Raw genomic sequence first — 16,992 nt, forward strand, 5'->3', positions numbered from 1 at the left:
AAAACTGGCCCTCTTTCGCTGTTTTCGCAGAACTTGATCACAGGATCAATACCACCCACTGCAGACATCAGTAGACGAGTAGACAACTGTGTGGCAGCAGTAACTGACTGTATTATACAAGCAGCTGCTCACTGTATTCCTAAAACCTCGACACGTTTTCCATCATATCCTTGTCCGTGGTGGAATCCTGCCTGCCACATGGCATGGAAGGCTCAAAAACGGGCCTCAGATACTTTCTGTCGATTTCCTACACTCTTGCACCTCATCGTTTTCCAGCAGGCCTGTGCACATGCTCGGTGGGTAAGACGTCAAAGTCAGAAGAAATCTTGGATTAAGTTTACATCCAGCATATCTTCTACTGCTAGTTCCATGATTATATGGGACAAGATTCAAAAAGTCAGTGGGCAATATAATTCTAACCCTCTTTTGATCTTGCTCTCTAATGGCCAGGAAGTAGCTGATACCCAGAGCATCACTGATACTCTAGGTGAAAGCTTTTGTTGTGTATCTAGCACTTGTGCTTCTTCCTCCACCTTCTTAGCCATCAAGAATCAAGAAGAGCAATCACCTCTTTCCTATCAAGCTGATTGTCTCTGTGGCTATAATTGTATCATTATACTAGTGGAACTCAAACTGGCTCTTCATCGGTCTGGCAGTACATCAGATGGACCTGATGATGTACACTATGAAATGCTGCATCATCTATCTCCTGCTTCTCTTGCTATTCTTCTGATTGTTTTTAATTGGATTTGGCAGGAGAATGTTTTTCCTGATGCCTGGTGCCAGGCTTTTGTTCTACCTCTTTCTAAGCCTGGGAAGGATCTCAAGATTCCTTCAAACTACCGTTCAATTGCTTTGACAAGCTATCTCTGTAAGACCTTAGAAAGGATGGTTAATGTTCATCTTGTTTGGTTCCTTGAATCAAACAACCTCCTCTTGCCCACCCAATGTGGGTTCCGATGACAGCACTCCACCATGGACCACCTAATGAAACTTGAAACATCAATCAGAGAAGCCTTTCTCAAAATACAACATCTTGTATCAATATTCTTTGACATTGAGAAGGCTTATGACACAACATGGAGGTATGGCATTTTGTGAGATCTCCATATATATGGGTTACGTGGCCATTTACCCATTTTTATTAAAAAAAATTTCACGGACAGAAAATTCCAAGTTCGTGTGGGTTAAACACTTTCCCCTTCTTTTCTACAGGAACTTGGGGATCTTCAAGGCTGTGTTTTGAGTGTCATACTTTTCAGTATAAAGATTAATGCCATCACTGAACAACTCCCTCTCACTGTTGCAAAGGGCTCTATGTCGACGGCTTTCACGTCTTGTGTCAGTCATCGAACATGAGATATATTGAACGGCAACTGCAAACTACCCTCAATCATGTACTGAAGTGGACCACAGCAAACGGCTTTAATTTTTCTCTCTCTAAAATCGTTTGCATGCACTTTTGCCACCAACAGGGTATTTACCCTGATCCTGAACTCCATACCAGTGAAGTTTTGCTGCCTGTGGTCCCTGTGACCAAGTTCTTGGGGCTTATCTTTGACCGTAAGCTGACCTTTATACCACACTTAAAGCAGCTATGGGTCAAATGCACAAGAGCACTGAACATCCTCCGTGTCCTCTCTACCACCAGTTGGGGAGCAGACCGATGTTCCATGTAAAGATATATCGTACTCTTATTCGATTAAAACTCAACTATGGATCACTGGTCTATGGCTCTGCCAGACCCTCAGCCTTAAAGATGCTGGACCCTATTAATCATCAAGGACTTCGACTCTGCACTGATGCTTTCTGCACCTCCCCAGTTCAGAGCCATTTGCAACTGTCTTTACTATATTCTTCGAAACTTCGTTCCTTCCCAAAGCATCCCACCTGGGGATGTGTTTTCCTTCCTCAGTGGGCCATACTCTCTCAGAACAGACGATCTGCCATTGCTCCTTTTGGCCTTTGCATCCAAATCTATCTGCTCTGGCACTATCACCACTGTGCCTATTCCACACATGGACTATGGTCCTCTATTCAAGGTTTGGCTCCGTGCCAGCTGGCAGTCAACTTGGAGTGAGCAACGCGACAACAAGCTTTTCCAAATAAAACCCTATATTGGACTTTGGCCGTCTAGCTTCCGTAAGGTTCGGAAGGAGGAAGTTGTTCTAACTAGACTACACATTGGTCACAGTTTTTTAACTCATCATTTTATTTTATCTGGAACTGATGTACCAGTGTGTAGCTTGTGTAACACTCAGATCACTGTAAGCCACATTTTACTTTCTTGCCATCGTTACAACTTTCAACGACGGCACTATTTCAAACATGTTTTTTCCCGGTGTTTATCTGTAACATTGGACAGTGTTACTGGTGATGGTGACACTGTCCACCTTGATAAAGTTTTTAGTTTTTTAATGGCCATTAATCTTTTTAATGTCATTTAAGTGTTTGATATTTATTCATTACACCTTTTTAATTGTGGTTCCCTTTTAAGAGTCTCAATCTCTCTAGTTCAATTTGAAATTGTAAAATGGCCATGACATTAAATAACTCGACACCAGGACTGGAAAGGCCAACTTCAGGTGACTGACGGTAGTTCTTGTACTTACCTGTTAGTATTTTTGGCGGGTTATGATAATTACCATTATGCTACAGAAAGTATTTTACAACTTCTCTTACTCTGGTTTCTCTCTTGACATTGCAGATTAGGTGTCAACATTGGTTTTATGCTTTTTCTGTTTCTCAATGCTATTTTGTTTTACCTTCATTTCCTTTTATGAATTTTACTACATTTACTTTATTTTGTACCTTTTTACCGGACATTTGGCACAGATAGCCTAGCTGCTTTGTGCCATAAAACACTAAATCAACCAACCAACCAATGCCATTTATGTTTTTTTAAACTTTGTTTTGTTTTATCTTAATTTCCTTTTATGAATTTAACTAATTTTACTTTAATTTTAACTCTTGCTGGATGTTTGGTGCAGATAGCCTAGCTGGTTTGTGATACCAAACCAACCAACCATGCTGCTTGTGACAGAATTGTTACCATCTGTGTCCAACTTTCCATGCTGCACTTGACAGAATTGTTACCATACAAGTCCAACTTTCCATGCTGCTCTTGACAGAATTGTTACCATGCAAGTCCACCTTTCCATACCGGTCTTGACAGAATTGTTACCATCTGTGTCCCACTTTCCATGCTGCTCTTGACAAAATTCTTATCATCCAAGTCCAACTTTCCATGCTGGTTCTGATAAGTGATAGTTGTACAGGTTACCACCTGTGCAGGCTAGTTGTACAGGTTACTACTTACACCATCCCAGTGATGATGACAAGTTCAGGTTACCATTTATGCAGTCACAGTGATGATGACAAGTTCAGGTTACCATTTATGCAGTCACAGTGATGATGACAAGTTCAGGTTACCATTTATGCAGTCACAGTGATGATGACAAGTTCAGGTTACCATTTATGCAGTCACAGTGATGATGACAAGTACACATTACCACTTTTGCAGTCACAGTGATGATGACAAGTACACATTACCACTTTTGCAGTCACAGTGATGATGACAAGTACAGGCTACCACTTACATAATCACACTAAGAATGACATGTTCAGGTTACCATTTGTATAGTCATGGTAGTGATGAGAAGCTAAGATTAAATATTAAAACTGATTACATGATCAGAATGATTTCTCACGCATTGCTTCATATCGAAGAATCACGAGTGTACTTAATTCCACCTGTTTGACACACAGAATGCTTTGTGCTTACAACAATGTTTCTTTTCAGCTGTTTGACATACAATACTATCTATATATTAATGTCTGAGAGCAACTTAGGTTCTTGTGTTACTGTTTCCACATATCTTTGATTTTATTGTTAGAACTTGCAATGACAGTGTGATATTAAGAACATTTATTGTTAAAACTTCCACTGACTGTATCACACAACAGACCTCACTGTTAAAACTTCCACTGACTGTATCACACAACAGACCTCACTGTTAAAACTTCCGCTGAATGTATCACACAACAGACCTCACTGTTAAAATTTCTGCTGAATGTATCACACAACAGGCATCACTATTAAAACTTTCACTCTGGCACGTATGTTAAGGAATCTCTCCAAACCTTCATCCTGACTGACTTTATGTTGAGTAATCATTCCAAACCATCGTGACTGACATCTGTAGTAAGGAATCTCTCCAATCCTTCACTTTGACCGACACCTATGTTAAGGAATCACTGTCTAGATATTTTACTTGGTACAGGTTTGGAATTGTAGTATTCTGTCGTGTTCAGCAACATTAAATAATCGATAATATTATGTATCTATTTTTTCTTAGTTGGGTTTAAAAAATCTTCATTAGTGAAAGTTAAAGATGAAAATTAAGTTTTTCTTACACTTTCACGTGTATCAACAGTATATGTACAAAACATTACTATTTCTTAATGGCAACTGTAAGCAAGAGCTCGTGAATTTTAGGCTTTTAAGTTATTTGTACGGTGTTATTAAACTCGTACAGTTCTTTGTTTTTGTACAGTAAAGATCAGCAGTAACTTACCTCTTTAAAGCAGAGAAGCATTAGGCCTAACATTTATGATAAAAATCACGTAAACTACAAATGTTTATCCACAGTCTTCTTCATTTATCCACTTCGGATTTAAAAATCAGAGACGTGTAAAACGGCATTAGAGATTGCATTGTTTCCTACAAGCCTTTGCCAAAGAGGCTTTTCGTACAATGCCAGAACTTTGTTAGGTTGGGCTGAACGATGAGAGACTAAAGGTTTTTGAATCCAAAATGGAGAAAATTGGTTGGAAAGGCAATTGCAGTTTACGTGATTTTTATCACTAATGTTAGGCTTAAGGCGTTTTAAATGATAGCTTTCAATATATAGGTTGCTATGAGCAAACCTAATAAAAGCCGTGCTACAACTTGCTTGGAAGAATGTCAGCGTTCCTGTCTGAGAAATGTAATGTTGACAACTTAGCCGAAAATTTATTGTCTTTGTTTCTCTCTCTCTCTTTTTTTTTTTTTTTTAATTATCTACACTGAACACGAATTCTTCTGTCCTCCACTGAGCAGCAGGCCTACCCTGATGATGTAGCGATCCAAGTAAGTAATCTGACGTCAACAGTGTGCATGCTGCTATTAATTCAAACTTCAGAAGTTACGAGTAATAACGTCACCTCTGTGTTACACTTAGTGCTCGAATTGAGGGTGAAGGGAAGGGAACGCAATTTGCGTTATTGCAATAAATATCTTTTTTGTTGTTGTTGTTGTCTTTATTAACCAATCAAGCGAACGTGTCGTTTTATCGGTCCTCCATTGGTAAGAGGGTTTTCAGTTCATTCTTAATCTTACTTTTACGCGAAGTTTATACTAAATCCTAATTTTCACCTAATTAGGGAATATTCGGTGATGTAATTAAATTCGTGGTGTTTGTATACATGAGTACCTGTGTAGTGCACCCTTCTTTTACTCTGTTTGGAGTTTCCCTTGTTAAGTCATTCTAATTCGAGCACTGGCTACCTTTCAGCATGGTACGGTAACTTTTTGAGACTGTATTTTTCAAAATTTCATTATTGATATCAGCTATTAATATCACTCGGCTGCTATCCTCGTTTACAAGATGAAATGTTTGTTTGTTAAAGTATTCGGGAAGGCGATAAAATGTATCATTGTTATTAAGAGTGTTTGAACAAAATTTTGTGTATTTAACAGTTGACAACTGTATATTATTGAAGACATTTTAAAAACATATTTTATATACCAGTGACAATGAACTCTACATTTGTGTTATTGCGTCCTTGTATTTAAATAGTAATGATTAACCCTGTGTTATGAAGGACATTTTAATAATGTTCGTGTATGTAACAGTGACAATTAACCCTATGTTATTAAGGTCGTTTTAACTTGAACCAGCTTCTTGTATTGGCTAGTGAAGATTTGAACCAACTTCTCGTATTGGTCAGTGGGCGATTTGAATCAACTTGTTGTACTGGTCAAGGTAGACGATTCGTATCAATTTGTTGGGTAGGTCAGAATAGACGATTTAACAACTTGTATTTGTCATTGTAGACGATTTGAACCAACTTCTTGTATTGGCCAGAATAGACGATTTGAACGGAATTCATGAGAACATGTGGATGCAATCAGATTTTTTTTATTATTATTAAATAAATAAATGCAAGCTTTATTAAATCTCTCCGTATTATGTACCAAGTTTGAAACGTCTTCGTAATATGACTTTAGAAGATTCGAGATTAGGTAATCGAATGATGTTGAATTTCTGTACTACATGACGTTAAAAGATTTGACAGAGTTCAAGTTGACTTATGGCTTTCAACTGATATAACTTTCTATTGTAATTCTCTATAATACAGAAACAATGTGTGTATGTTAAACCATCTGGTGTTACTGATGTTGAGTAAATGTAATAGTTTCTATACATTTATCTGTTATAATATGCAACAATTCATTTTATAATAATCGTATTTACATAATTTACTTATGGATGTCAGATTATAAATACAGGTTTCGCCTCAGTAGTTACTGATGTTGAGTAAATGTAATAGTTTCTATACGTTTATCTGTTATAATATACAACAATTAATTTTATTATAATCGTATTTACATAATTTACTTATAGATGTCAGATTATAAATACAGGCTTCGCCTCAGTGGGATGTTCTCTTTACACAGAATGTGAACACCATTAAAACAGCCATATGTATCAATGTATTATATATACAATAGGGAGTTTAGTGCATTGTATCAAAACGATTTTCAAAATGCAAATCGGGAAGTCACATACCCACCAGAGCCAATATATAGTTGCGATAAAGCCGAATGTATCAGAACTACATTTTTACGTTTAATTCAGTGTTTTCAGTGAAAATTAATTACTTTAGGATAGGGATATGCAATAGCCTCTTCTAACACACGATATAAATATATCTAAATCACAAAGGCATGTTTAGATCGGAGATTCAGAATTTACGATGTAGGATATCCCGTGTATTTAATAGCAACAAAGAAAATTAGATTAAGTTAGTGTATCAAGACACTCAAAATGAGACCCTAAGCAAATCGTAACCCGTCCATCGTAAGAGAAGTGCAGTGTGTTATAACAGGTGGAAATCCACGAACATAAAGGCTAGTAGTACATGACCCAGGCAACTGTCAAAATGTCGTATACGACAAGCAGCTCGAGAATGAAACGGTTTTTCATGCTGTTTCATACAACTACACGTTGGTCAATCATGTATGTGGATTTCTATTCGATCAAACCGTGGAAACGATGGCTTGAAGACTTATTTTCACAAATTTTGTGGTTTATGGGAAGTTGTCAGGGAGGAGGAGTGAGCTTCAGACGTGACATCCATACAACGTAGCATTTTGCAATGATAACTACGGTATCATTGTACTGTCAAAATGGAAGATTGTCAGGTAAACTTTGGCGAAATGAAAAAATGTGATTAGGCTCTCAGTTCGTTTTGCTACTAAGTACTCAATGAGGCTGATTTTGATAAATACATGAAATGTACCTCACTTGTTGTATAACCAATGTTGATGATATTTTTCCAGTCCCTCGCTGGTACAGTGGTAAGCCTACGGATTTGAAACGCTAAAATAAGGGTTCAATTTCACTCGGTGGACTCAGCAGCTAGCTCGATGTGGCTTTGCTATAAGAAAACACACGCACGCACACGGCAGACTGTTTTACCAAATATAAAAGGTAAACTCCACTCCAGTATCAATACTATTACATTAGGCTATTTTATCAAATACATGGCCAGGTGGGTTAAGGCGCTCGATTCGTAATATGAGGGTCGCGGGTTCGAATCCCTGTCACAGCAAACATGCCCTTTCAGCCGTGGGGACGTTATAACGTCAGGGTCAATCACACTATTCGTTGTTAAAAGAGTAGCCCAAGAGTTGGCGATGACTAGCTGCCTTCCCTCTAGTCTTACACTGCTAAATTAGGGACGGGTAGTGCAGATAGTCCTCGTGTAGCTTTGCGCGAAATTAAAAAACAACGAATCAAATACATTAAACTTCGTTATTCAACAAACAGCAATAAGTGTAGATAGTATATTGTCTTAGTAGACATACAAGTTTAATTGTATTTCTATGAATTTAGTTATTCATTGTAAATAATTGTAACAACGAGGCTCCTTCTCACTGTCTTTATACTTAATCAGAAGGAAAGAAAATAAAAAATAATGTTCGCCACCTTTAATAAAATGACGTTAGCTTCAAATTTACTAATTCAGAGTGACACTTTATAACAATACTCATATTTGCGTCTCATCCACGAAACCGTCAAAATCTTGTAGCTTATTAAAATGTATACCTGATGGTTGAATAATAGAGTAAATTTTACATTTTTTATTATTTGTAAAATTACTACTAAAATCTTCTCCTAGGTCGAAAGGCGCAGCATTATAATAGAATTAGAAATTGCTGCTATCTAAATAAAAACTTCTTAGATTAAATATTACACACACAAAATATAAAATGTCATAAATGATGGCGCTGCGGACTGCAAATTTGAAAACGAGGTTCTCTGCTGTAAATAAGCGGATAATCTTGTTTTCAAAACGCATTCAGTAAAATGGCGGAAATGTTTTAAAATTCATATAGGCCTAGAATAGTGTTCATAGATGAAACCTCTTGGCTTCAAGCTCGTTTCTACATTTCATCTAATGATCTTTACTTACGTCTACCTTTTGTACCTCTACAGATTCGAGTTGTAAACGCTTTCCGCAGTGGTATTGACGCTCGGAATAATTCCGCCGTTCTAAAAAGACTTGCAGAAAAACGTTCATCTTCTATATCTTCAGAAGCCATCGAAGGCACACTTAGAAACATCGAGAGAGAAGAATCGAAACGAGGAACTATTCAAACCATCGAGGAAGAAGGGGAATCGTCCGACAGAAAGAACGATACGAAAAACTTAGAAAATGCAGATGGCGTGTCAAACCACAGCGTGGAAACAGCAGTGTGATAGGCCTAAACTTACTAGATACCAAACATTCAGCTCAACCTCCGTAGGCCGAGATTTTCTTCTGATAATAACTTGTGCGTTCGTAGTGAATATAGGCCAATTCCTGGTGTGGTTGTCATTGGTTTACAGATTAAAAAAAAAACAATGTGGAAATTTCCACGAATCCCAATTTCCTTCTTTTCCCTTTTCTAGTGTTGGTGTTGCATGTTCTTGAACTTTATTTCTGACTTGTGTTTCCAGGCTATAGAAGAGGTAAGAACAAGTAATTACTGCAAAGAAAAACGTCCTTAAATAACCTCCGGAATGTTCATTCAAAGTTTCTAATGTTGCAGGTGCTTTAAAATAGAACTTAGAAGCGGGTGTGTTTTTGTTTTCTTATCGAATTTTTTCATGTATTATATATATATATATATATATATATATATATATATAAAAACTTTTAAGTGTCTTTCTGTATTAATATGTGTGGTTTAGGTGTTAATGTATTTTTCACACCCCTATCAAGTTTGTCAAAAGTAAAGTTAAAAATCTAGTACTTCTAATAGACAAGCAGGTTATAGCACGATTTTTGTTTGCTTTTTTCCATGTTCTTTTATGTTACCAAGTTTTAGCACGTTCATAAACAACGACTAATGTAAACGATAAGCTTGCACCAATAGGGTGCGCTCTGAATTAAAAGCTGGTGACATGAGATTGGATTTTGAACTTAACAAAGAAGGAAAAGCCTTGGTGTGCGGCGTGCCTTTTCCAGTGAAGCTTGGAAAACAGTGATAAACATATAAAACCTAAGTATCAAGCATAGCCTCGGAATCACGTGCCAGGGAGAGCCGTGAGAAGATCAAGTGATTTTGTGCCGAAATACACATCGATCTACGTAAATAGAGGGCGCTACCCTCTTTCATGGACAGGAACTCATAGTGAAAGCGATATTCTCGCAATTTAAATCTTTCAGTAGTTGGTTGTGTGTGTGTTTTTTGTGTGTGCGTGTCAGTGTGTATATATGTAGATATATATATGCACACATGCATAATTATATATATACATATAAATATATATTATACACATTTACCTAAAGGTTAGTTCATCTTTGTGCTCGAATGAGGAAGTAATTCTTTATTAGAGAAAATGTTTCGAGTTTAATCTTTTATTGTATACACAACTACGTTTTATAGGTTTTTTTTTAATAGTCGATTATTAAGTCTAACTGGAATTAAATATTCGACACGGAAGTTCTAGAACTGGAAAAAAAAGAGAAGTTTTATTTGCGTTAATTAAGATTGACAGTTATTTTAAACATAAAGATATGTTAGTTTTAAGTAACTACCAACGAAGAAGTCTTATATTTCTTATTCTTGTTGCTAATTGCCAATTAGTCGAAATAACAATGGTCGATTAGTAATATTATACGTTTGTGAGAATATTAGAATTTCTCAACTATCGTCTGTTTTTCTTGACCTTAGAGAACACGGTGCTCATACAGAAAATTCTGTTGTCATAGTTTGTTATATAAAAAAATTCGATCTCTTTTATTTTACTCTGAGTTTTAGGTGCCCTCTATCGGAAAGCAAAGATAATATGTTCAAAAGACAAAATGACAAACAGTTTGTATTTCACTTACCTCTAAATGAAATCGTAATAAGCAGGCTCAGTGTTCGAATTCAAGATTTTCTACTACACATACGTTATCGCTTTTTTTCTCCAATAATCGATTGCCTAAAAAGACTTCTTTATTGCATATTATTCCTGCTAGAGGGCAACCTGAATTTTACGATTGTGTTGATACGTTGCTGGCCAAAGGCGTTGTTCCAAAGCAACTGTTGTACTCAACGGCGGCGAATGACGTATCGTGGTTCCAAGTATAATTGTGAATTCTGTTTTTATCTAACGAATTTATCGTTCATCGAATGTCTTGTTAACGTAGAAAAATTTGTTGAAAACCAAAGAGACGAAGTTAGAGTATTTTATTCAACTGCTTGGGCTGTTTACTTCCTGCAGTTCCGATTCAAGATCTTTTAATTTATGGACTGTGACAGTGGTTCCCATTTCTTGTACTAACGGTGCAGTGATTGTTCTAAATTGTACATTTCCATCCACGTCACATCTTATTAAATAAACTTCAATTCCATCTCCCTTCATTTAGTTGTATCTTTTGATTATTCAGTCTTTATATAAATAACTGAAGAATAGAGCTAAGCCTTTCCATTTTACCAGTTTTTAGGTATGGTTTGAATTTCACACAAAGTTACACGAGGGCTATCTCTCTAGCCATTCCTAATTTAGCAATGACACACTAGAGATAATACAGCTAGTCAACGCCGTCAGCTCTCGGGCTACTCTTTCAACAACGAATAATGGAATTGACCGTCGCTTAGAACGCCTCGCGGCTGAAAGGGCGAGCTTTTTCGGAGACAGAAATTCAAACCCGCGACCCTACGATTGCGAGTCAAGCGTCCAAACTACCAGACCCCTCAATTTTTAGGTTATTAAATAAATAATTCATCTAGAATAAAGGTCCTTTACACCATGTTTTGTCAGAATGTAAGAAGTCACACGGTCCTTTAGCCTGGCGATAAAGTTATAAGAATAGAGCTAAAAAATATAACAGTTGGACTAGTCCACAATTACACACGGTAACGCAAAAATAGAATTGAAGAAAAAGAAAAGTTTTCAAAGTGGCGATATTGTTAGTGATTTTGAATGTATGATCCTTATATAACGGGATTTTTTAAAACAAATACTGCAAAAACTGTGTTGATAAAATCGTGGAATGTGTATCTACCATTTTGGTGAGGGCAAAATATTACGAAGTTAATATATGAGATGTGCCTAGCATGGCCAGTTGGTTAAGACTTTAAGTTTACAATCTGTAGGTTACGCACTCGCAACTCTTTGTTGATTATGCTCGCCTTTCAGTTATTGGGCGTTATAATATCACGGTCAATCCCACTGCTTTTTAATAATGAGTAGCCCAAGCGTTGGCGGTAGGTGGTTTAGACCAGCAGCCTTCTCTCTTCTCTATCACTTCAAAATTATGGACGACTAGTGCAGATAGACCTTGGACAATTCAACAAGAAATTCTGGTACACATTTAATATACATATTCTGTAGTTCAGTATTCTAGTCATGTATTACTGACAAAAACGCTACCAAGCCACTTGTAGTTATTTGCTGTTGTATTGCATTTCGAGTAAATTTTTATACTTATGTCAACGTCAATTATTTAATATAATAGTTGGGAAAAAACAACAACTGATAACTGTGTTGATTTTAGTACAAAGCTGCCCATTAGACTATCAGTAGATCGAAGCCCGATTTATAGAGTTGTAAGCCCTCGAGCTTAAATAAATACGAAAAAAGATTTCAATAAAACTTCATTTGTCGTTGACCAAAGGAACAGATAGTTTTTACATTATCTTGACTGACAAGTTTTCCTCTTTAAGATAATTTGTTCTTACTCGAGATGTTGTAACCAGGAAAGAAACAAACTACCTTGTCTTATATTTTGGTTTTAAATAATTTGGTATAAATAACAGTTTGTGAAGGTACATTTGAGAATTAATATATCTGTTCATTGGTATATAATACAATTCAGAATTGTTTTTTTACAACTAATAATACGTCAGTAATTGTATAGTTACATAACTCGCCACAACTACCTAAATCTTCTTGCTTCAACTGGTCAGTCTGGTCGTAACTCGTGGACTTTGGTTTATTTGAAATTTTTGTAGTTCAATTTAAACAAAATCATGATCATACTAACTACAACAATTTGTGATTCTTAACTTTATATAACAGGATTAAACCAGCTAGGTGTATACGATAGGATCAGGGTATATTCAGCGAAATTAAATCCAGCAAAATGTCACAGTAGAATCAAACTAGTAGCATGTATACAGCGAAATTAACTCCAGCAAAATGTCACAGTAGAATCAAACTAGTAGTATGTATACAGCGAAATTAACTCCAGCAAAATGTCACAGTAGAATCAAACTAGTAGTATGTATACAGCGAAATTAACTCCAGCAAAATGTCACAGTAGAATCAAACTAGTAGTATGTATACAGCGGGATCAAATCCAGCAAAATGTCACAGTAGAATCAAACTAGTAGTATGCATACAGCGGGATCAAATCCAGCAAAGTGTTACAGTATGGTCAAACTAGCAGTATTTCGAACATTAAAAACTAGAAAGATGAGTTACGAAATAAAATTTTAAATTAATATAAATTATGTTTAAAAGGCAACTAAATAAATTCTGTACTAAACACGATATCAGTGTACACAAGCATGGCCCAGTCAAACGCGCGTGTTTAATCAAATTCCGGAACTTGAGTATATTACATTAAACCTAAACTATAGAACTCGGGTGCCCTACATTGATACTTATCCAGGGAATAATCTAAAGGCCTGTGTTAAAAGAAAATAAATAAATAACAACAACCCTTTCGCCCTCTATCTGTTCTAACTAACAATGTGTTACTATAACAACCTGAGGTACTTGGTACATTTTTAAAAAATGAAAATTAACATAAAAACCTTAATGTTTAAAAAGATGCCATAATCACTTGATGTCGTAATCTAATCATTGGGTATTACTATAACTGTCTGACACAGTTCTGTTGTCTCTCAAAACAGTAAGTACTACACCAAGTAAACAAGGACAGTCGAATACGAATCACTTCTTTAAGGAACACTGCATCACGTTACTTAAATACAACAAAGACATTTTACTGGTAACATACTTGCCTTCTTCTATATCAAATGGAATATAAACCTAACGTCAGCATCTATCCACTAACAAAATATACAACTCGTCCTTTAATGAGATTCGTGACTTGCAAGTCTTGTGGACTGACTCCACCTTCCTTATGATCCGCTCAAGCTGCAATTGTTTGTATTCCGTTTTGTTTGAACAGAAGTTTGTATAATTGAATATAGTTGCTTCGTTCATGCACTAAGATATAGTTGTATTAATTAGAGTTAAGTTAGTGTGTTTTGGATTTTTTTCTTCCATGATTCATCAATTTGGTGTTATCCGTCCATTTGATTAGTGAATTTTTAACGATTCCCTTTCTGTTATTATTATTTGATGATTTACATGTGTGACAGGTTGTTGGGTTTCCTAGCAACATTCCTAATAGAGTGTGTAAGCATTTACCCTCTAAAGAACAGACTGATGTAGTAACACTTGTTGTAGATAATTTAATGAATCTTTACCAGTTGTGGGTGGTAAAATTAAAAAACAAATGTGCCAAAGACTGGCCTTTTGTTGCCTTTAATACCACCTGGGAAAGAAAAGAATATTCCTTTCATGACTGCGTTTTGTATTCTCAGAAAAACTGAGAATTTTAATAAGTATTAATAAATGTGTATTTTATTAAAGGCCCTCTAATCCAGTGTGAAGTAAGTACCCTTGCTAAACCACCACATGGATCTTGTGTAAAAAGATAATTAAAAACAGAAATTGGTGCACAAATAACGTTTTGGTGGAAATTTCATTGATATGAAGATTTTACGTGTCTTGTTTTCAAATTATAAGACGAGATTGTCGTAGTCTCGTTCTGCTGTAACGTGGCTAGAAGAAGCACGTGTTTAAACAAAATCCACACCAAGTTACTTCGAACAACCGGATGAAGGTCAGTATTGCTGAGCTGACGCAAATCGTCCTGAGTTATGCGGTTTTCTTCTCTGACGAGAATTAATAAACACGTATCGGCAGCTCTATTACTCACGCAGCAAGTTTCACAGGATCTCATGTAGTCTTGTTGTAAGAACAATAAACTGGTGCAGCTTCCCAGCTTCAACAAAGGTTGAACAGAAAATTTGACATATCTTCTCCCAATGATGATAAACCCACTTGAAGTAACAATGTATTCTCAAGACGGCTGGTTTGGGTATTAAAATTTTAATTAAAAATAAAGTACAGAACGTTTTGACCTTCATATGTCATCTTCAGGTTAACAAAAGTTTTATTACCCATATGAGCCGTCTTTATCATCTCTCCATCTCTGAGTTGCCGAAAACTGGTACATATGTACTAAATAACATAAACAACACAGGCAACATTACTAGCTACCCACAAGTAGCGTTACTAACCACACATAGCTAATATTACTAACCACACATGGACAACATTTAGAAGTCTGTTATGAAATTCCTTAAATATAAGAAACTATAAAGTCCTTAATGCTGTTCAAGCCTATTATTAGTTACTTTGTTATATCATACAAACACGTGAATTAAAAAAAACTAGTGGGGACGGATTTAATGAATAACCTGAATTAAGAAACTAATTTAGTCTTAATAACCATTAACAGTCTTGTTCCAAAAAACAGTCTAAATTAAGTATTAAATTTTAATGAACTTCACTAGTAATATTTCTTAAATAGATAGATGAGAAGTCTTTATATGCTTCTGTTGGTTTGAATTTCGCTCAAAGCTACACGAGGGCTATCTGCGCTAGCCGTCCTTAATTTAGCAGTGCAAGACTAGAGGGAATGCAGCTAGTCATCACCACCCACCGCCAACTCAACCTAATAGTTGGCAGTGTGTGCTGTTATCCTTACATAACGCTGTAGTAATATATATATTACATTACTGCCGTGGAACAAAATTTGAGTAATTATTTGTGTCTTGTACGAGCTCAGAACACATACAGTTTGCGAAGAAACCAATTCTGCTTTAAAAAAAAAAAAGAGAGGAAAAAACAAACAAAAACAGACGTGTTTCTTCGTTATATTTTCAGAGGTCCCCACGGTCGCTTATACAACTAGTACTAGTCACTGGTATGCTTATTGCTAACAAATAGTTTATATAATAATAATAATAGGGCATTTTTCAGTAATTATCCACCTGAGTTCGAAGTCTGGCATGTTCAAGTCATCTAGGAATGAGAACAATTATTTAATAAACGAATGATGGTTTTAATTTGTGTTTCATAGATCTTATAATGATTTTTATAGAAAAGAGACGATGTCATAGATCAAACAAGACGTAATTTGTTTAATAATTATTCGACAGAAGTTTATTTTGTATAAAATTGCTGATGTTTACAGTAATTAACTGCGGACGTCGGTTTCATTTGTTAAATATACAGAAGAATCAAATAATGGAGACTTAACAGTTTACATTATTTAATGTGACACATCAATGTGAAAAAACTGACGAAATACGGCGTATGATGATTTAGGGTAGAAGTAATCTGTCCACACCAGTCTCTCATGCGAATTTTTCATAGCAGAGCCTGAGTGGCTCAGCTGGAAGGTTGATGAGCTATAGCCCTAAAAATCGGATTTCGATACCTAATGTGGGCAGAACACAAATAGCCGATTGTGTAGCACAGGGCTTAACAACACAATACCAAACCAGAACCTTCATAGAACTTGCAGGAAGGTCTGGTTTGAACGAGACTTGAAACCATTTTTCGAAATGTATACTGTGATAATTGTTTGGAACAATATATAGTTTAGGCTTAATATTGTATTGTTTTAATCGGCTTATTCTGTCTTGCTGAAGATGAATTAATGGTTTCCACACGTGTTGAATTGTTAGATAGTGCAGGACGATAGTATGAAATTGTCATATCCTTAATACACGTTTGTTTCGTTTTCTTAGAAATTAATTAGAATATGAGAGATGCAAGTAAGCCTATAAAACAACATGTTTAAACAACTAAGAGAAGTTTGATAATGTTCTTAAAACACTAAAATGTTATTTTGATGAACGTTATAAAATCATTATTGACTTGTCTGTAAAACTGGTAGTGTGTTTCGCATATGTCACTCTCCATAATCTAGTTGTTGTTTTGTTATTAAGCACAAAGGACTGGCTACATGTGCTTTATTAACTACGGGTATCGAAACCCGGTTTCTAGCAGTATAAGTTCTCAGACATACCACTAGGAGGCTCGTGATCAAGTTTTGATTTCTATATATTTTGATCTGTAAGATTTTTCCCCTTCTTTG

At 35.9% G+C, this 16,992-nt stretch overlaps 1 protein-coding gene across 4 annotated transcripts in view; it reads left to right on the top strand.

Annotated features, from left to right (window-relative positions):
• The window catches only part of LOC143244120 (plasma membrane calcium-transporting ATPase 1-like), a 119,943-nt gene extending 108,779 nt beyond the window's left edge, over positions 1-11,164 (top strand). For 2 of the 4 annotated variants that reach the window (XM_076488239.1, XM_076488241.1), the window contains 2 exons: positions 5,102-5,131; positions 8,766-11,164. In XM_076488239.1, coding sequence (XP_076344354.1) covers positions 5,102-5,131; positions 8,766-9,029 — 294 coding nt within the window. In that variant the 3' untranslated portion in view covers positions 9,030-11,164. The remainder of the gene's footprint in view (positions 1-5,101; positions 5,132-8,765) is intronic. The other 2 variants (XM_076488240.1, XM_076488242.1) reach the window with 1 other exon arrangement.
• Positions 11,165-16,992: the final 5,828 nt, after the last annotated feature.

The sequence above is a fragment of the Tachypleus tridentatus genome, chromosome 2 (genome assembly GCF_004210375.1).
Source record: "Tachypleus tridentatus isolate NWPU-2018 chromosome 2, ASM421037v1, whole genome shotgun sequence".
NCBI lineage: Eukaryota > Metazoa > Arthropoda > Merostomata > Xiphosura > Limulidae > Tachypleus > Tachypleus tridentatus.